The 21,304-nt window shown below is 38.5% G+C and overlaps 2 protein-coding genes across 2 annotated transcripts; one reads left to right on the top strand and one right to left on the bottom strand.

The window, feature by feature from the left end:
- Window positions 1-1,580: 1,580 nt before the first annotated feature.
- On the top strand, window positions 1,581-13,152 carry LOC140240481 (monocarboxylate transporter 12-like). The gene is made up of 3 exons (XM_072320256.1): window positions 1,581-1,761; window positions 9,895-10,869; window positions 13,043-13,152. The coding sequence occupies exons 1-3, from the start codon at window positions 1,581-1,583 to the stop codon at window positions 13,150-13,152; spliced, it is 1,266 nt and encodes a 421-aa protein (XP_072176357.1).
- Window positions 13,153-15,745: 2,593 nt separating this feature from the next.
- Window positions 15,746-20,775, bottom strand: LOC140241012 (ectonucleotide pyrophosphatase/phosphodiesterase family member 7-like). Its single transcript, XM_072320786.1, has 7 exons — window positions 20,692-20,775; window positions 20,019-20,181; window positions 18,850-19,093; window positions 17,904-18,276; window positions 16,972-17,112; window positions 16,565-16,699; window positions 15,746-15,949 (listed from the first exon to the last, which is right to left on the bottom strand). Exons 1-7 carry the CDS (start codon window positions 20,773-20,775, stop codon window positions 15,746-15,748), a joined length of 1,344 nt encoding a protein of 447 aa, XP_072176887.1.
- Window positions 20,776-21,304: the final 529 nt, after the last annotated feature.

The following is a 21,304-nucleotide window of genomic DNA, read 5'->3' as shown; positions in this document are numbered from 1 at the left end:
GTTACTCTTATCAGCTGAATAAAGTCAATGTGTGTGTGTGTGTGTGTTTGTATGTAGGGCTTATAGGGGGTGGGGCACTTTGGGGCTACGGTCTGGGGCCCCGTGCAGGATAAAATAGCTGGCTTTGGTGTTTTGGATATCTCTGATTGGTACTCCTTCCATTGCAAAAGAAATTAGCCGTGACTCTTTTCAACTAATATAAAATCAATGTTTGTGTGTGTTTGTACGTAGGCCTATGGGGGGTGGGGCCCTTTGGGGCTACTGTCTGGGGCCCCGTACAGGATAAAATAGCTGGCTTTGGTGTTTTGGATATCTCTGATGGGAACTACTTCCATTGCAAAAGAAATTAGCCGTGACCCTTTTCAGCTGAATAAAATCAATGTGTGTGTGTGTGTGGGGGGGGGGGGGGTAAGGGGGCAATTTGGGGCTACTGTCTTGGGCCCCATGCAGGATAAAATAACTGGCTTTGGTATTTTGGATTTCTCTGATGGGTACTAATTCCTTTGCAAAAGAAATTAGCCGTGACCCTTTTCAGCTGAATGAAACTATTGTGTGAGTATGTGTGTTGGGGGGGGGGGCACTTTGGAGCTACTGTCTGGGGCCCCGTACAGGACAAAATAACTGGCTTTGGTGTTTTGTATGTCTCTGATGGGTACTACTTCCATTGCAAATGAAATTAGTCGTTACTCTTATCAGCTGAATAAAGTCAATGTGTGTGTGTGTGTGTGTTTGTATGTAGGGCTTATAGGGGGTGGGGCACTTTGGGGCTACGGTCTGGGGCCCCGTGCAGGATAAAATAGCTGGCTTTGGTGTTTTGGATATCTCTGATGGGAACTACTTCCATTGCAAAAGAAATTAGCCGTGACTCTTTTCAACTAATATAAAATCAATGTTTGTGTGTGTTTGTACGTAGGCCTATGGGGGGTGGGGCCCTTTGGGGCTACTGTCTGGGGCCCCGTACAGGATAAAATAGCTGGCTTTGGTGTTTTGGATATCTCTGATGGGAACTACTTCCATTGCAAAAGAAATTAGCCGTGACCCTTTTCAGCTGAATAATACCATATTTGTGGGGCCCTTTGGGGCTACTGTCTGGGGCCCCGTACAGGATAAAATAGCTGGCATTGCTGTTTTCATGATAAGTACACCCAAAGGAACAATATCCACCAACTTTTGTCCGTAACCCCCTTCGGCTGAGTAAATCCATTTTTCGGGGTCCCTTTTTGTGGCCCCTAGGCTTACGGTACAGAATGTGACTTGCCAGCAATTCATTTTATTGACCCTTGGCCACATCCTTACATGATGAGACCATCAAAAAGTGTGACCCTTTTCAGCTGAATAAATGCTCTGGGCCCCCGGTCTATTATAAGGAGGGGCCCCCCTTGTGAGTGGGTTTCCCGAACTGCATTGGTCTGCAATGTGTTATTATTGATCATTACAGTTACCCTTGTTGACGAAAAGGTGCTACCATCCATTTCCTGGCAAACGCCTCCGCTTTGCACGCTTGCTGGCCACCCATACTGCATTCAAGAGCAAATAGTGTCAGTCATTCCCCAACGCTTGGAAGTAAAGGTTCCCCCAACATGGCATCCAGCCGCCGCCAGGTAGTGGTTGTTCTCCTGCTCTTTGGCTCCTCAACATGCTTCCTTGGAACGCTGAAGATGACTGCAGTCTACATGCCTGAAATCTTCAACAGTATAGGGAGTACGGCTACGGACATCGGCAGAGCCCTAGGTCTGTTCACGGCTCTCTTATTGTGTCCAGGTGAGTTCCAACACCTATTCCAATGGCGTTCAGTATTCCTATTATTCATCATGACATTTTACATCACAAACTTGGTGCGAAGTGACGGGATTTAAACTTCCGGATTCTTCTATCAGGTATCATGGATCAAACCATTAATTTGATACTAAAGAACTATATACATTCTGGTCTCAAGTCTTAAAACCCCGTGAGCACAGTTGTTAGGATAGCTGGAGTAAAGCCAGTTTTAATACCTGAAAACATGTGAGGTTACTGCTTTGTCCAAACACTGCCATTTCTCGCACAAACTTGAATGAAACATCAACTATAATTTTGCATACTATAAGTATATCTACACGAGATATTTGCGCTTGTCTGTATCTATCGAGTTTGTATTTACGAAACAGAAAAACATAGAGATGGACGCATCATAGGGTAGACCCTATGTAGAAACACGAATAAAGACATAATGTTGTTTTGAAAAAACATTGTATAAGAAATCCTCGTGGATGGCTCCGTTTCTGCTGTGTCTGCGGATATTTTATGTACCTCGAGAAGTAGGTGACAATCGTACTATGAAGTCTCCTGACATGTTTAACATCGATGATTACATCTGGTTCATGCATTGTTTAGCTGTCAGCCCAAGCAGTTGTGACGTCACTGTTGAATATCGCAGAGTCCCAGGCCCTGTGCAGGGGAATTAGGGAGGTTGTTCTTAAAAATTGGTTAGCGCATGGCTCAATGACCCCTACACCACAGACTTTCAAATAACACGGACATGTGTTATGATCAAAAATTCCTTATTGAAGTATGGCATCTCGAGATATTGCTAAAATGCGTGGAGAGATTTTGCTAAAAAGTGTTGTTGATGAATGACTTATACCTGTACGTTCTAATTTAGTATGAAACACGTACATTGTACTGATATAATTCAGATTCTCATAGTTGCCCGGGGATTTTTTCCGTTTTAAAGTCAGTGGCAAAATACACGGGCATTCTCATTTGACCTTTGCTTTGTACATGCCCAAATCACAACCGTGAACTCCATTGTAGAATAGAGATGTTTGTGAAGGTTGAGTTCAAAAGAATTTGTTGTCACAAAGTTTATATATAGCCGTCCTACCCAGCTGAGAGCATCCATTACATTCAATAGAGTATTTCAAGCGTAAAACCGTCAAGTTAAAAAAAAAAAACGAAAACGAAAACGAAACGTACTTCTTCCCTGCTGGAAAGAGCTGTGTCCCGCCGTGTGTTCACACAGTGTTCACGTAGTCGACTACATGTATGTGTTAACCATCGAATTTAACTGTGTGAAGAATATTTCACACTGTGGTGTGTTTTTTTTTTACAGGGTATTCACAGAGTAATGTTCTGTTTCACACTGTGAATTGGTGATTCGCAATGTGTTCACACTGTTAACGCTCGAATCTAACAGTGTGAAGAGACTTAATTCACACTGTGTTTCAAATTGCGCCTCACACTAATATGGGAGATTGTGTTCTTTCCAGCAGGGAATTACTCGGTAAGATAGTAAAAAGAACATACGTGAAGACATACATGTTCAGATATTCAGTTCAGTTCAAATTTATTTCATATTTCCACTTTCTCAGTGATGAGATTACAAAATTATTGACAATAAAACAAGAATACAAAATATATACAATCATGTCTTTTGATTGAAGAAGAAGAAAAAAAAACATACTTGACACAAATGTATATGGTCATATCATATGAAGATGTCACAAGTAAGTATCAGAAATATGATGGGGCCTAAAAACTTTAATGCTTGTAAATTTTACGTTTGTAAAACATTAATACGCTTTCAGAAAAAAAAAGGTAGGAATCCTAATACTTTGAGGTGGTGGGTGGAACCACATTTACTTGAGGACAACAGGCATTGATGACATGAAAATCATCTATAGGTTTCGTTATTAGAATTAATGTGTGTGATATTCTGACTTTGTTTGAACTTGCGATAAATTCATAAACGTATATCGGGTGTCCCAATAAAAGCGGAACGATGGATTTTCAGTATCTTGCGATCTAAAAGTGATACATTTTATGACATTATTAGAAAGAGCATCTTCCGTAGAAGACAATGATACCAAAATCAAAACTTTTTATTTTACGCCTAATTCTATAAATGCAGTCATTTTAAAATTTCGCTGGATTTGGGTTCCACACGCGTTCCATATACGGTGGAAGGTATTGTGTAAGCCCGTTGATAAATGTCAACAAAAGATACAGCTTTCACATTGGGCGTTTTCACACACACACACACACACACCCACTGTTTTTTCCTGGCCCGCTCCCATTGTGAAAGCTGTATCTTTTGTTGACATGGTACCTGTCGGCATCGGTGCCTGCATGCTAACTCGCGCTATAGAACTAGAAGCAGGTCGGGCTAGTAAATCCGAAATTTTGCACATCCATCTTCGATCGTCTGTAGATCTAACACGTTATTTTTTTTTTAGATACTTAGTAGATCCTTAGGCCAATCCTTTAGGGCTAGCTAGGTAACGTTCACTCAACAATCACGCTCTTGCTAAAAACGTTGAACACTCTGATACACGAGCGCGAGCAAGGCAACTTGACGTACGGTATACGTTAACATACGAGTCAACTTTAGACGTAGGCTGGCGGTAACAACACGGCATTGTACGCGTCTCACTCGGACGCTAAAATTGCGTTGCGCTGTGGTCTATCACTTGACCCAGGTCAAATGATAGACCACAGTGCAACGCACTTTCATTTCGCGCGTACTCAAAATTATAAGTTATATCACGCGTAGGACTGTGTGGACTAAGAGATCAGCGAACAAGAATGATTATATTCCACATACTAAGAATCTTGCTGTAGGATTGGTCAAGAGCTGATCACGTGATAAAACGTATTTTTGCCCATCACATCACCTGGAAAGAAAAGTTCGTTACACTCTATGATGATAGTAATTTTGTTTCGCTGATCTCTTAGTCCACACAGTCCCAACGCGTGATATAACTTACAATTTGAGTACGCGCGAAATGAAAGTGCGTTGCACTGTGGTCTATCGGTCTCTCATTTGACCTGGGTCAAGTGATAGACCACAGTGCAACGCACTTCTATTGAGCGCGGAGCAAATTCTTTGTTTTGTCATCTACGCGCATAAACGTCTAAAGTAAACTACGTAGTCTAAGCCCCCCCCCCCCCGATACCTAAAGAGAGCTAAAACGGTTTCAGATGTGGAATAAAATGGGAATATCTAGGACCCTAGCTGTGGAATATAAACGAATAATCAACTTTTAGTTTCAGGCAATGAGACAAACTATCACTTCCTCGGCGATCTGAATGTGAACGCTATCTTTCCTCAGCTGCGCGTCGCAAAGATACTAGTAGCTACATCCAGATCACCTTTGAAGTGATACTTTGTCCCATCACCCTCACCAACGTTGATTATTTGCTTACTATCATCAAATTCATCATAGAATGCAACGAACTTTTCTTCTTCGGTGATGTGATGGGCAAAACTGCGCTTTATCACATGATCAGCTCTTGACCAATCCTATAGCAAGATTCTTAGTATGTGGAATATAATCATTGCTAGCTCTCGCTAGTACGGTACGTGCTCGCTCATAACCCTATAGCTGCTCGTGTACACACCAGTAACCAGGTCTCACAAAGCTGTTCTTAAAGTTACGAAGGACTTAAGAACGACTGGTGACCAGTTCTTGTGTGCAATACTTGCCAGAATCTCAATAACTCAGCACAAGAACTGATCACCAGTCGTTCTTAAGTCCTTCGTAACTTTAAAAACAGCTTTGTGAAACACCCTAAGAGATTGCAGTGAGAGCACGGTAACGGCAATTGTCATAATTTTTTCTATGGTGCGCCAAAGGGAATCATGTCTGGTTCTCTTAAAGGCATAATTTACCATTAAATTTGCAGATAAAACAAAAAACCCAATTCTTTAAAATATTTACAAAAATGTGAGCTAGGGATAGAAACAACCACTGTAAAAATTTGAATCTGTATAATTGATGTTAAGTATGGTTAAATACACAAAATGTGAATAACAGATATAAGAAGACCTCATGTTTCCAGACTTAACCATCTACAGTTATGGTTTAATGAGAAAAATACTGATATCTCCTTATATTTTACGCTTTTTTGCAAAAATGTTATATGGTAGGATGTTTTGTGATAAAACAGACCTACACATACTATTGTGCATCAAATGTGATATTTTGAACATTTTTTTAATCACTGTCCCCAAAGGTAAACAGGACCTTTAAAGAAAAAAATAGTATTTCGGCACAAAACCACCCAAAATGTTATTCTTATGTCGGAATCAACATTAGCAATCAATCACCAGTCTAAGTTTAATTTTGTAACAAAATTATAAGCGCAGAAGTGATATTGTAACAGAATTAGACATGGTACATTTTGGCGCACGATAGCAAAAACCCGGTCCGCTGCCTGTACTGTGCTCGGTGTAAAAACGCGCCATTACAGATTTGCCCGTTGCATAAAAGTTACAATGTGGTAACTTTGCCATCCAATGGTAAGTACCATGGCAACAATACTCAGCAGCCAATCAAAATCAAGAATTCCATGGAAGATACCATTGGATGGCAAAGTTACCATAATAGTAACTTCTATGCAACGGGCCCTGCTGCAGCTGTGAAGTGCGCAGATATCAACATGAACATAAAAGCAAAAGAAAAAAAAAATCTGATCACCATGCTCTGTCATCGCATTGTCCTTGCTTCCTCTACCTACCCGACTTCGTCACTGTCGTTCTCAGTGTCATTTGTTACTGTCATCACTCAATTCACCCTCGACATCAAACTCGAAGTCTTTCAGTACCTTATAAGGTAAGAATTGGGCGTTTTAATGGCTTGATCTGCCGAGAAAGCCGATGCGAAGAAAATCAGGCCAGATATTACATCTGCTCGACTGGAAAAATACGTGCTTTATGAATGGCGGCCTGATATTGACGAAATTGAAGTTAGGTTTTGCCCTCCACGTGCTTCTCGGAACGAAATTGAATAATAAATCTTTCAAATTGAATGACAAAATTGCGAAAATGGATGGGAAAACCTATATTATTCACAATTATTCTAATTTTTAAAAAAATAAATGAAATTTCTACCATTTTCGTTAACATTGCTTTTTCTCTTATTTCATTTGAATTTGAGCTTCACCTAAGATTCTTCATGTTTCCCTTATTTTTGCCTTTATTGAGATTTTGGGCTTCAAAGATATAGAGATCAGGGGTTCATTTTTGCAGCTCAACGCATGTATCTAATTGTGTTAAATTTGTCTTGTTTTTATTGTTATATGGAGGAGCACTTGCGCATGAATGACTTTTTCATTTTTGTAATTTTGGCTTTTGTGCCTTGGAAGAGAAAAACAAAGGTGTTCATTCATGCGTAAAGTTTTCCATTTTATTGGCCTACTAGACTGAAATATAGCCAAATATTCTATGACAAATATAAACTTGAAAAAGTGTTTGCTTTTTTTTTTAGTATTTTTTTTTGCTGAGTGTATATAGGGTCAGGGATGAAGTTGAGTATTGTCGCTCTGAAGTATGTTACTCCAGAGCATTCTCTATGTTACAAAAGTGTAGTAATCACACGCAGAATCCATTGGCAAACTTTAATACATTTAAAAGAGTTTATACCTTGCAATAAAGGGTAACTAAAAGGCTGTAATAAAACTTGTGATTTGAAGTGTGTTACACATACAAGTGCAGCCCCGGTTCAAGTTCAAGTTGATTTATTTCACTTCCAACAAACAAATAAGAAATACAAAGAAACGCTCATATGCACAGACATCATGAAATCAGTACCACAATGCGATGAACAGAATAACATTGTAAGAAAAATATAGGTAAATTATCAACAGAGATACAAATAACTGTTACGTCACTGTGGTAAATGCATAAACGATATTGCTGGAAATGGAGGGGACTGCTAAAAAGCAGAGCTTGTAGAATGCAGTCCCTTCTAAACAATAGCAGTTTTTCAAGCTTTTATTATTCCATGTCTTTTGATACAGCATTTTTTTTTGGTGAGTAACATTATCATTTTAAAAGTTGAATATACGTACAATTATGATTCTCTTTCAAAATTTTGCCTTACCATGAAAAATTAACATAAGTGCTTTTAAGCAAGATAACCTAATGTTGATAATATGGCTCTAATAAATTCCGTATTTTTCATCCGAATGCATACCTTTTCGTTGTTTGTTTTTCCCTGGCAGCTCCCCTTGTGACATATCTGTATCGCAGGATGCCTCGCTCTCTGCTCATCACGGGAGCGGTTACCTACGCTCTTAGTTTGGTCCTGGCTAGCTTAGCAAATAGTAACGCAGAACTAACAGCTACCCTATTATTGGCTGGTAAGATTTGAAACAATCATTACTGAGTTATGAATTAATATTTGCCCCAATATTCGTTCATCTTCAAATTACCCTCCATAGCATCTCTTATTCCCTTTATAATGCCATTTTGAGAATATTCGAGTAAGCATTTTGTGCGTACTGAACTAGTGTCATTGGCGATGTTCGTTGTTTTGAAAGTTCGTTAAGGATTTATTTCTTATTCCGAAAAGCACAAATTCCCCATACCTATCGATATAATTCTGAAATTAAATAAGGTTCATTAATCCGAATACGATTTTATTCCAAACGTGCGTTATTTCGAGTGTTCGTTAAACCGAAAATGAGAAGGTGCGTAAAAACGAACCTTCGGAATTAAAAACTGTATTTCGTTTTCGGATTATGTAACCTTATGTAACCTTATAATGTTCAGATTAAAGAACATTCGAAATAGCGAGCCTTAAGATCAATGAATCTTGTACATGTACAAATTAACAAACTTGCAGAATAACAAACTGTAACCACTCAGCTATAAGTTATATAGCGCTTTTATGCATGCCTTAACCCTAACTAGGCCGGGGGGGGGGGGCCTCCGAGGCCCCCCCCCTCGACGTTCCGCGCGATGTATCGCAATCGAAAAAAGCTATCGCCGCGACGTTTCATGACTTTTTTTCTTTTGAGTCTCCCGCATCTTTTGACACCAAATTTGCGACGCCTGGGCGCGCGGTTCCGAAGTTATGCATAAATATGTACATGCATGTCAGACCAAAAATTGCTCAAAAACGTTAATTCATGGACAATTTCAATGCAAACTGTGCTTACTAGCAAATTTCATAAAAGCATGATTATTTTGGTGTTTTATTGATTAAAATCAATGAATAACATATTTTCTTGTTGGGAGCGATGTCGCGGACAAATTTCATCGAAAAAACAATGAAAAACATAAAGCCGAAAAAACAAAGAAATACATAAGAAATTCAAAAAAACAATAAAATACTTAAGAATTTTTTCTGATATCACAATTTTTTTTACTACATTTGCTAAGGACACTAAAAAGAATATTTACACAAAAAATGTGCCTGTTTTGAGCTTTTTTTGTGATTTATACCAAATAGTCTGATTTTATGCATCAGCATGCATAAATTAGCATAATTTAGCATAAATGATGATTTTTTGAAAAATTAACTTCATGGTATTTTAGATTACATCATAGGCAATGTGTGTGCCAATTTTCGTCGCGATCGCGCGGTCGACGGCCGAGATCTGGAGGGGGGCCTGGGAGGGCCCCCCCCCCCCCCCCGGCTCTATCAACTACCTAAATAGCCCGGCCTAGTTAGGGTTAAAAAAGAAGACTTCTCCATATTTCTAGTTGTTTATTTTTTTTTTTTGTAATATATTACGTTCTGTCCTTACATATAGAATTTTCCCATCTGACCCTAAACTACAAACATAATTGGTAAAAATACACAGTATTTTTTCTTATTTAGTAAATCCAATGTATTAGTCCCATTCTGATATTTTTGTTTCAGATGAAAAAAAAAAATGTACCAGCAAATGACTAAAGCATTTCTAGAAAATTCGATTCTTGTACATGAAAATGAGAACAATTAACCGTGCTAAAATGCATATTAGGAATCGTCGCAGGCAATTTTAAAAAAATGATATCAAGACAAAAGTGCTGTAGACCAAAGGTTTCATTTGAATTAGTTTTATTCTGTTGTCTTTTACTTGTGTTTGGTAGGTTTTGTGTTGGGTTTTGGGGGATATATATGCATATTTTTTTTCTCTCTTCAGGAGGCGGTATCGGCATACTGTGGATAGCTGGACTTCTCGAAGTGGGTCGTCTGCCCGAGAGCAACTTTGGCCTCTATTTCGGCCTAGGGTCCGTGGGCTTTCCCGTAGGCATGTTTGTTGTCCCACTCATCGGTGACTTCCTGATGAGAACGTACGGCTGGCGGGGAGCCATGTTAATCATGGGGGGTCTCGCGGCTCATTTAATTCCTTTAGCCATGTTCAATCAACCTCAGATAGGTGATGGGCTACGCAATCCTCAGACCACGAACCGGGAACATATCAGAGGAGAGGGTGGAGCTACGAGCAAGGAGGATGAAGAGATAATCGCCCAACAAAGCAGGACTTCAACTTCAACGTATCGCCATGATGAGCAAATGTCTATTTGTGAAGATGCCTTACATGAAGAGACAGTAGAAATAAACACAGAAGAAAGGGCAGAACTGTTGAGGGAAACACCTGATTCATGTTCACAGGGTAACATACAAAGCAGACTGGAAAGATGGGCTCAGATTGTTAAAGAGTCTGACTTTTACTCAAATCCTTGTCTTCTGTTATTCATGGTTGCTACAACCGTCCATGCAATCACGTATGGCGGGTGGCACACCTTTCTAATACCTCACGCTGTAGAACGAGGAATGCCCGTTCTCCAAGCCATCACACTCAGCTTCTGCGCGGGCCTGGCAAATTGTGTTGGTCGGATTGGTATAGGGGTTTTCCGGGACAGATTTGGCAGAGTTATGGGCACTATTCTCGTCTTGACATTTTTAATGACGCTCAGTCTTCTGTGCGATGTCTTCATACCCAACTTTGCAGTCATGTATATCGCGACGTGTTTCGCGGCGTTTTCTGTCGCGAGTCGCGCCGTCTTAGGCCTGGTATTCATAAAAGAGAAAGCTCCAAGGAGCTACGACACTGGCCTGGCTCTACATTCCGAGGCAATGGGATTAGGCACTATGTTAGGTTCATACCTTGCAGGTGAGTTACTCACAGGAGGGAAATTCCTTCTGATCCAGTCTAATTCAATTACGTTATAAGAAAAACAATCCGATCAAAGACGTCAAACCTTAAATTGTGTGAAAGTATGTACTTTGTAAACTTAAGGCTTTTTTTTTTTGTAGCTGCATGAAACCTCCGCGAATATTGTTGCCATTGGCATTCAATGCGTTGTTTAGAATCCCTCTCATTCTGCTTTCTTGAATCTTGGCTCCTGAAATTTGCCAAAGGAATTCATGCACGCGAAATTTTCTTCAAAATCAAATTCAGCATTTTATTCCATGAAAATAAGATTTAAAAAATCCAGAGGGTTCCTACTATCTAATATCAAAGAGTATGTCATTAGGGATCATCTCTCCAAATTTGGTGCTTTTATTCGACGTGTAGTGATAATCTAAAAATTTGACGATAAGCGACCTGACTATATATTAATGAACTATTGACATCTTTTCAAGTTGTAATAGCGTCCTTGCTCATATATTTTAAAGAGGGATTTGAAAGGAGAAATCCAGTCCAAATATAAGTTACTTATCTGATAAGAAAGAATAAAATATTTCAATTTCAACGGTAAAATTTTGATGGAAATCGGGTGAAATATAAGGTATAAAATTTCGCTTATTTTTCAGGAAACAGCTATTGAAAGGTCAATATGAATATGCAAATGTCAAAGTGAGTATGTCATCCCCTCACAACTTGCCATATAGTTTGTATATAAAATTTTGAAATTTCCAGATTTTCATTCAAATGCATCAGTTATGCCCGAGGCTCAAATCCCGATACATTGTATATCTAACTGATCACTATTCTGAGGTTATTCAACCAGGAATAACATCATGTTTTAGACATCCACTATGACAGAAATATTGAATTTTCGTCGTTTTTTTTTTTTTTGTACACGATCAATGAAATATTGTGAGATTATGACATGGTTAGCTCACTCATCAATCCATATCCACTGTACATAAACTGTTTGAAAAATTAGCAAAACTTAACTCAAAATGTCATAACTTCCTTATTTTCCATTCAACCAGTCCAATTTTTACTGTTGAACTCGCAAGATTTTACTCGTTTTTTTTATCAGACTAACTTATATTTGGACCGGATTCCCCCTTAAGTACAAATAAAATTTTAAACTGCTTCATTTTTTTTTTCAAAAGCGATACTGCAACTCGACGAGAGTGACCGGATTCGTTTCGTGTGGAATGTTACTGCCTAACTAACCCCAAGCATAACCCACGATTATCGAGTTGCAGTGTCACTGGAAAAAATAAAAGTCAGCCAAAACACGTCTAAATTGTTTCTCGTTGTCCCTAGCTAATCGGTCAACAACATATTAAACTGGCATGGTGGTGCCTTTCCAAAACAAATAATTTTCTAAACCTACTTCAGAAATCGGAACATCAAACTAAAACTCCATTAATTTGCAAAAATTGATCCTCCCAGTACAATGCAGTAGTATCTGTCATGTTGATTATGCATGGATAGGTGTCTATACATTTAACTCGGTCGATGCATGTAAGCTGTGATGTTTCGTTGTTATGACGTCTGCATATCATTATCAAAATTTGATCGGAAACTTTTTGGCGAGAAAGAGCTCTCAAATTGCTATAATTATTTGTCATGTTATCATTTCATCATAACTACGTATATTGTGGCGGAAGACGAATGTTCTACACTAGAGAGTAAGAGTTTATCTTTCGAAAAATTGCAACAGTTTGAAATCTCATTTGTACTTACAATCCTTCTTTAAAGGGGAAGGCTAGTACCTGATCAGTGGGAATCAGTGCGAATGCTGGGGGATGATTGTTCCAATCCTTGTGGAATTCATTTAAGTGTACATTATATATCTACTGTTGTGTGAAAATCATTTGCTTCAGAACGGTCTCATATTCAAGTAATGTGCAGATTAATGCCCCGTCACTGACCAGGGACGCTTACCTGGAAACATTAAACTGCACATTACTTGAATATGAGACCATTCTGAAGCAAATAGTTTTCACACAACAATAGATATGATAATGTACTCTTGAATGAATCCCATAAGGATTGGAACAATCATCTCCCAGCATTTCCACTGATTCCCACTGATCAGTTACTAGCCTTCCCCTTTAAGATAGATAGTACTATTACTTTCAACTCTTTTATCTAAATCCAGGTTTCGTTGCAGACAAGTTTCGGACTTACAACGCTTCGTTCATATTACTCGTGTGTGCCGAAGTACTACAGTTCGCGCTTTACTCTTTGATTCGCTGCAGCCCTTTCTGACAACATTGCACTCGTGTTTGTATATGTCCGTTACTTTCGTGTGTGATAACGGCGTCAATAGAAGAAAGATTTTAATTACACCGTACTTGTTCTTTGTAAAAAGCCGCAGTTATGGTGTTCGTTGTCGCTTGGGCATCCACGCCGCTCTTGTACAGTTAATGAATATGCATTCTGTTTATGCATTTTTCGACGAATGCATTTCCAAGTTCATATCATGTGTCATTTGTTACAACTTCAAATTTTGTGTAAAAACTCATATATTTTCAGGGAATCCAGGACTTATGCAATCAATTATTTTATGTATGAGTCGATTTTCCACATTGTGGTGATCGGTGATATCGAGCCACCTTTATCAGTAGTTGCCGTTGATGGCGCAATTCCTGATAACACATTAACCTGCGAAGCTGGCGTATTTTAATCTTTTCTTTCTTTTTTCACCTGAAAACACAACTATGACTATCAAAATTCTATTATATTTGCAGTACATCACTCTTTTTTTAACTAATCCTAAAATCTTATTTATGATGCAAATAATAAACATGTGACAGACTTGTTAACTGTTTGGTGTATCGCAGGAAAAAAAAAATTATGGAGCATGTAATTATGTCTCTATCTTTCCGTGAAACCTTAATAGGATACAGTAACATATTCAAGGGAAACTGGAGAGTCTGGACAAAACAAACATTTGGAATAAATAAATAAGACATCATCTGATCCACAAGCTACCTCAATCATATCAGCTGGCAAGGAATCTAGCATAAACTAACCCAATAAAACTAACTTTATACTTTCATATTTCCTATCTTTCTCTCCTCATTAAATGGGGACTAGGACACATGATTATGCACATAAAAGTGACAAAATTGTAAAAGCCTAACTTAAATACATTAATTTCTCAACCAAAACACGGTACGTCTCAACGTGCACTACAGACCAGGGCCCCATTTCATAAAATATGTTGGGATGGCAACTCTTGCTGGAATGACAACATCCAATAGCAGCAGCCAATCAGGAAGCTGGCTTGTTGTTGTTACCATGACAATTGCCATTCCAGCAAGAGTTGCATTCATTTCAAGTTTTTATGAAATGGGGCCCAGATTTCAACTGTGCCTATTTTGCCAACCCCACAAAATAAGTTACTATTTATATCACTAGTACCTTAATGGAGACCGCCAATGAAGGGCTACTTTACGTCCTCTCCTTATTTGAGTTGATTTATTTAGTATTTATTAAGTATATACAACGTAACAAACAAATAACATATTTTTCAATAGATCCAAAACAAAATGAATATAATTATAATCAGTACGAATAATGAAATATTATATAAATGAACCAACCAAAAACAACTGGAAAATCACTGATTATTCAATCGAATTGATATACAAAATGCAGGAGACCGTCATCTTAAGCTGAAGAAGATGAAGATCTGATGACGGCGTGTATACGTAATATATGCATTAAATTGGGAAGGTGCAAAATGTATCAGTGCAAAGGTGAGTTAGGGTAAAATTGTATAATGTGCATTTGTGTTGCTCTATTACTGTTAATGCTATTTTTAAAAATGTGAATATTAATTTTCAGAATTATAGAAAAATAAAATAGGCCCTGTAATGTTTATATATGCATATTGTGTATGGACACGAGTCATGTAATGTAACAGTGTGATGAAAAGAATAAAGTGTATCTTGGCAATTATAAACTGTGTCCGCACACTGTGTTATATTAGACATGAGACCCTTTAAAAAAATAAAGACTGTTAAACTTAGTTATCTGTCATGGAATAACAAAGAGAATCGGCAATCACCCGACATATACAACGATGATAAATGTCATTTCATACTTGCCTTGAGCGAGAATTGACTAGAAGATATTTTAATACAATTAGCAGATGATTAGGAAGACTATTCCACAAATTAGGCCTATAATGTCGTTATGTGCCACTAGAAATTTTTTATTTGTAAGATGAAAAGTTCTGCCATTACAAGTTGGATACAAATGAATGCTGTTATCAAAAGCAAATATATATATATATATATATATATATATATATATATCCATGATGAGAATCAACGTGTGATGTATGTGTGTGTGTATGTGTGTGTGTATGTGTGTGTGTGTGTGCTAGACTGCTAGTGATATCTATGTCCATAGTTATTATTATAGAGATCAGTGGTGTATGTGTGTGTGTATGTGTGTTAATCTTCGCTGCTATTGGTGACACTACAGTCGGCCATTTCCAATAGCCCTAGTTACGGATTTATTGTAGGCCTACTACTTGAGATTATTCTATTCTATCAACATCCGGACTTATTTACGATACAAAGGATACGTCATTCAATAATGAGTCATAAGTGTTGGTAACTTCTTTAGCTGCCGCTCTGACTATGTCAGTCAATGATTTCATTTCATTGTTTGACATCATGTGCTATAGAAGACTCAAGCTAATGTAACATGCATGGTTGGTGTCCTTTCTGGTTTCATATTGATATAAAGAACACTCGGACCACTCATAGGAATTAGTGTTTATTTTGTTTTACATTGAGCTTGAAGACCATCAGCAATCTCATAAAACTATGCCCGAAATGAGAAATTATTTGGCATACTCGAGGAAAACTACTGACGACAAGAGAAGATTTATGAAGGCGCAGGTAAGCCACCCTCCCCGCCCCACTGCACTGTGCACTCCGGTTGCATCTCCCGTACTTGCGATCATGTCGACGTATCGGCCACGTGACCCGTTGTTTGGTGCTGGATCTAGCCCCAGGATCTCGCACATGAGAGGGTAAATATCCACCTGCGGAAAAAAAAAAAGAAAGAAAACTTGCAAATAACACATTTTTTCTTGATCTTTATTGATTTAATTCAAATCATACATGAATAACACATTACACATTCTGGGTATAACAAGAAAAAAGACAATACAAATACAATTTAAAAACAAAAAAAAATTCAGTTGCAATAATCTCTCTTGATAAAAGAGAGATTATTGCAATTGAAAATTAAAAAAAAAAATGATGATTACAGTAACAAGCTTTAATCAATCCAACTAGTCAATATTAACGAGAAAATACTGACATATGCAATCATATATGTTCCCCTTTGATATGTTGGATCATAAAAATCATATTCCACTGTCCAAAACGCATCTTACTTATGAATACACAATTAATTAACAATCCTCAGCCTATATCATACGAGATTTTAAAATCACCATAGACTAGACATTCCACGTAGCCGAGGAGTTTATACACTGTGTATCCATGAAGAGAGATTGAATGTACTAAATCTTTAAGAAGAGCGAAAAGGCGAAGACTATAGAATTGGTTGAGCCCATTAGTCTTTCGGTTCTTTGTGGTAGAGGGAAAATTGCAGACCAGAAATCAAGTAAAAACAAATTAGTGATGAATACCGATTCGATAGGGGGTGAAGCATAATTTTCACGGAAGAATGGTCCTCGAGCATAGAAAGATGACTTCATTATCATCCACTGGTTGTCGTACCCGTGCGCAGATCCTGCATAGTCGGTGTCGTTCTCGCCAATCCTCTTCGGAGAAGAAATTCAACAACGGCTGACATATTTTCAATCATTGTGCAAATTCAACAAGTGCAATAAACTGTGGATTTTGTAAACACAATACGAACACGAAGTGTATGCATATTCACCTGTACACATAAAATGTATTCGAAAAATCAAATATATCACGTAGAAAGAAACTTTGTCATACTATAGTAAAGTTAATACTAACTCGTGTCAGCTCTTTATCTTCGTCTTGGAAAATTAAAACGTCATTATGTAAAAAGAAATAGACAACTTACCGTATGAAGATGCCACCCGGGGTCAACCAATCCAAAGATTGGTAATACTCGGTCACTTTTGCCATAGTGGAGTCGATCGGGGATGTCTTCCTTTTTGTAGACTGTTAGTGCCGGGTGAGCAGTTTTCAGGGCGTTGTAAATCTTTAAAAACAGCAGCCATAAGAAAAAATTATCGAATACAAATAATTTGACATAGGATAGGCCTACTAAATAATATCAACATCTTGATTGAAAAGTGGTGTATCTTCAATTGTGAAACATAATTTGCTTGTTTGTGAAACATAATTTACTTGTTTGTGATATCAGATTACTGGTAGAAAATGAATTCACTGCGTTTCGTAGTAAAGTATCAAGAACACGTTTTCCACCGTTCAAATTTCAACCAACTATTTCATGCGATTAATCCAAAAAAGGAACCTACTTAACATGGGCATTGATAGCGAAAATTTATTTATTTATTTATTTATTTATTTATTTCTAATCTTTTGTCAGGGTAGTCCATTCACCAATAGTGGTCTTCCATGGAGCCCTGAATAATATTGATGAACATATTATGTACATTAAATAGCAAAACGTATATACAGAAGATGACATAATACAGTGTAGATACATACCAGCATACTGTACATTGCAAAGTAACATAAAAAAGTACATGCCACAGCAAGAGTTCACCAGAATGCCGAAATAACAATTAAAACGCTATTATACAGGAATGATAAAGCCCAGAATGAATTTCGTGTGTTACTTACAAATAGCAACTTTGCTTAAACAATCTCTTAAATGAATATAATATGGAAGAAGCTGATCTAATTGAATGATCTAGCCTGGTCCATTCAAGTACAGAGGATACGATTGGGCTGCACTTGTGACAATCAGAGCGAAATTTTGAAAAAATCTTCATTTTCATCTTGAAAATTGAGTATCTCTGATACCTCATTCAATTTTCCATCATTGGGAACGAGCTGGAACGTCGGTCCATAATCAGCTATTATGAAGTCAACATCGGACTCATTGATGTAGTCATACAGACAAACATGTTTCCACTGCTGTTGATTGATATGCCCGTGATCGCTAGCGATGATGACGTTGATGATGTCCTCGAGTTGTCTCTCTGCTATGACGTCGAAAAGATAGCCAATGGCCTCATCTACCTCCTGCAATTTTTTGATCGATTCCAGATGACCGATGCCGTAGATGTGAAGCCATTCGTCGGGGTTGTCGAAGTACAGCATGACGAGGTCGAAATCATCCTCAGTCAGCCAGGAGATGGTATCATTAATCCGAGCTTTCATTTCGTAATTGTACCTGATAATAGAACAAGATAAGGGCGTGAATTCTTTGTCACATCGCAAACAAGACGGTGATCTTTTGTAGCTGTTAATGCAGGGCGGGGGGGGGGGCACTTTTTTGTATATACAATGCATAGGCATACATCGAATGTAATCACTTTGTTCCCCCCCCCCCCCCCCCACCTTTGTCACCCGGGCCCGGAAGTGGCACCAGAAAAAAAAAAAAACAAATAAACATCGAACGTGGTTAAGCTTTTGACGTTTGCCATTTGTTTTGCTAGCCGATGAAGAGCGGCAACAACCAGGAAATGTAGAAATGAAATCAGAAAGTCGCGCTCAAGGCTGAAGACCTTTCCTTCTTTTTTTTTTCTTGTTAGCTGATGAAACCCGGAAGTTTTCAAGTTTACGTGGTGCCGGCCATGCAAAGTGCTGTAAATGGCTTGTGATAATGTCACGGTAGGTCAGAACAATTTAAATTTTCACACGTAAGCGTCACGTCACTTCACGTTGACAAAGCTTGACTGAACATAATTACGAGATATAATATGTGGTTAACTGTCTGAATGTACAGGTATAAGATAATCCTTACCAGAACCATGACGTGCTTGGGACGTTTTTGTCGGGCCTGATGCCTTTGATTGGTACGTTCCCGCCAGGATACATTATTGTTCCCGCGTGTTTCCCCTGCAGAATGGCAGTCACCCAGATGGGCTCAGCTCCCGTGTCGAACCACTCAGTTACGTTAAGGGTATCGGCAAATGAGTAGGTCCGGTTCTTTGTGATGGGATCGAAGTAAACGTTGTGGATAACTCCATGGCTCTCTGGATACAGTCCTAAGTAGGGTTGGTAAATTTTTCACGAAATTACCAGTTTAAGAGAAGTGATTTATTCTCATCTTTGCGACAAAAAATACCAAGAAAATTTATCTTGATTAGTTCTGTATTCTGTATATTTCTGTATTCTGAAAATGTCCAACCCACCGTCTTTCATCCGAACGGAGACTGCAAACTTTGTATGACTGTTTGGAAGTTCTGATGAGTTTGAAGCGTATCTCCTGTTGAATTCATCTTACTAAGCGGCGTTGCATAATTCGAGGGCCACAAACCGAATGTATCTTTTTTTTTTTTTACATGGTGGGAGGGGATATTGAAGGCAATAATTATGTCTATTCAGATGACCTATGACATCAAATGAATGAATGCCATGCGTGACGCATTGGCCAAATGCAGTGAAATATTGAATGCGCAGAAGAAAGATACAAGAATGCAAAGGATTGTATTGAAGCTGTCTCGGCAGAGATACATTATTAAGCTTAACTCAATATGCATCCTGCACTCCAATTAAAAAACAAAACGACAGAACAAACGAAACCAAATATACATTGTGTCAACAGTCATATGTATCTATTTTGGGTAGATAGTATAGCAACTACAAACTTTTTCCCCTGAATGTCGTATTGGTAAGGTTGCTACAATAATTTGATAACGCGCTTTTTTACCTACGCCATAAAGGAATGTAATAAGGATTTGTGTGGTGGTCAACGGTCGAGATTTGTGAGGATATAAGATCTTCACCTCATCTAATTTGCATATTACAACATTCCTTTTACTGCTTTGTCACAACTTGTGAAACTTCGAATTCAGCAACTCTTTCATTGTAGATCTTACCATTCTGCTCATTTTGCTCTCTTTGATAAAATCAACTTGAACATGACACGGAATTGCATTCCATTAAAGCTAACGGTATCTCCATGGCTACCTGTTGCAATGGAGTACATGGATGTCGTGGACTGGGTCAGAAATACCCCGTCCATCCAGGCAGTTTTAACCCCAGTCCTTGCCACCTCGTTCAATTGAGGAAGATCCTGGCCGTAGCTGTCCCATCGCAAACCGTCAGTCAATAATAGTATCAGCTTTTGCTGCTTTTATACACGAAAGACAATGGCGAATGAATGATTGAATAGATTGATCAACAAGTCCATGCCAACGCAACCAATAACAAATGACTGCAGTGTTACACCAGCGGGTAGAGGATAATATGGGAAATTTGTTAATAATACTTGATTGAAGCCCATATCGGATTATCATGGATTACCCACCTTCAAAAAAAGGTAATGTTTGTAAAAGAAAGCACAACTTCTAATGTTATTGTGTGCTTTGTCGCTTTTCAGTTTGCCGGATAAAAAGAGTGGCTTGTTTAATACTCGTTATCGTTCATTATCTACAGCAACGATTGAAACATAGTCACGAGCACTTGGCCTTCAGTATACTCAGTAGATTGCAAATGATACGACGTACCATGATCACACAAAGTTTGACTTTGAACCCCTCGCGTTATCCCGAGTTCGACAAATGCTTTATGTATACTGTATAGGCCCTACATCGCGTATAAGTGACAGAAAAAGAAACAGAAACAAAGTTCTTTAACATACCTTTCCTTCCACAGCCTCTGATGTTGAAAGGGTAATGCTGAGAACCAACGCAGTAACAATGACAGTAACTTTTCCTGCACACATCTTGAGACAGTCGATATATTCCAGTGATAAGGCCTGTAGATGGCTGGGGCCTAGCTGCTGTTAAACATGGGAGTTAACCTGCAGGTGACTTTCAGGAAGCTGACCTTACAATAGCCGTTGTAATGATTTCAGCGTATCATATGATGCCTAACTCAGCCGGAACCATAACGGCAGCGAAATGTATTTCCTGTTGGCCTTATTTAAAAAGACTTTGGTCATACCTTTGGTAGCAAAGTACTCACGCCGCAATCAAACCATGCGATGAGTAGGGAGGGACTAACTTTTGCAGCTCACCAGTAAAGAGGAGCTTTAGTGTGTTACTTTATGCTAGCTAGGCTTAGTATGGTGCAGCCAATTATCTCAAGTATTAGCAGTGTTTACTTGACCAAGACCGCAGAGATGACTATTCAGTAAAGCCTCAGTGGGGGTAACTAAATTTAAGGGGACCCTTGATAATTTACGGGCAAACTTCGAGATAAATATGATGTTTACATTGTCGCCCGTGTAGCTCGTAACAGATAGAGCACGC

The sequence above is a fragment of the Diadema setosum genome, chromosome 17 (genome assembly GCF_964275005.1).
Source record: "Diadema setosum chromosome 17, eeDiaSeto1, whole genome shotgun sequence".
Taxonomy (NCBI): Eukaryota; Metazoa; Echinodermata; class Echinoidea; order Diadematoida; family Diadematidae; genus Diadema; species Diadema setosum.
Note: the sequence above shows the minus strand (reverse complement) of the source record. Positions and strands in the feature narration are given on the sequence as shown.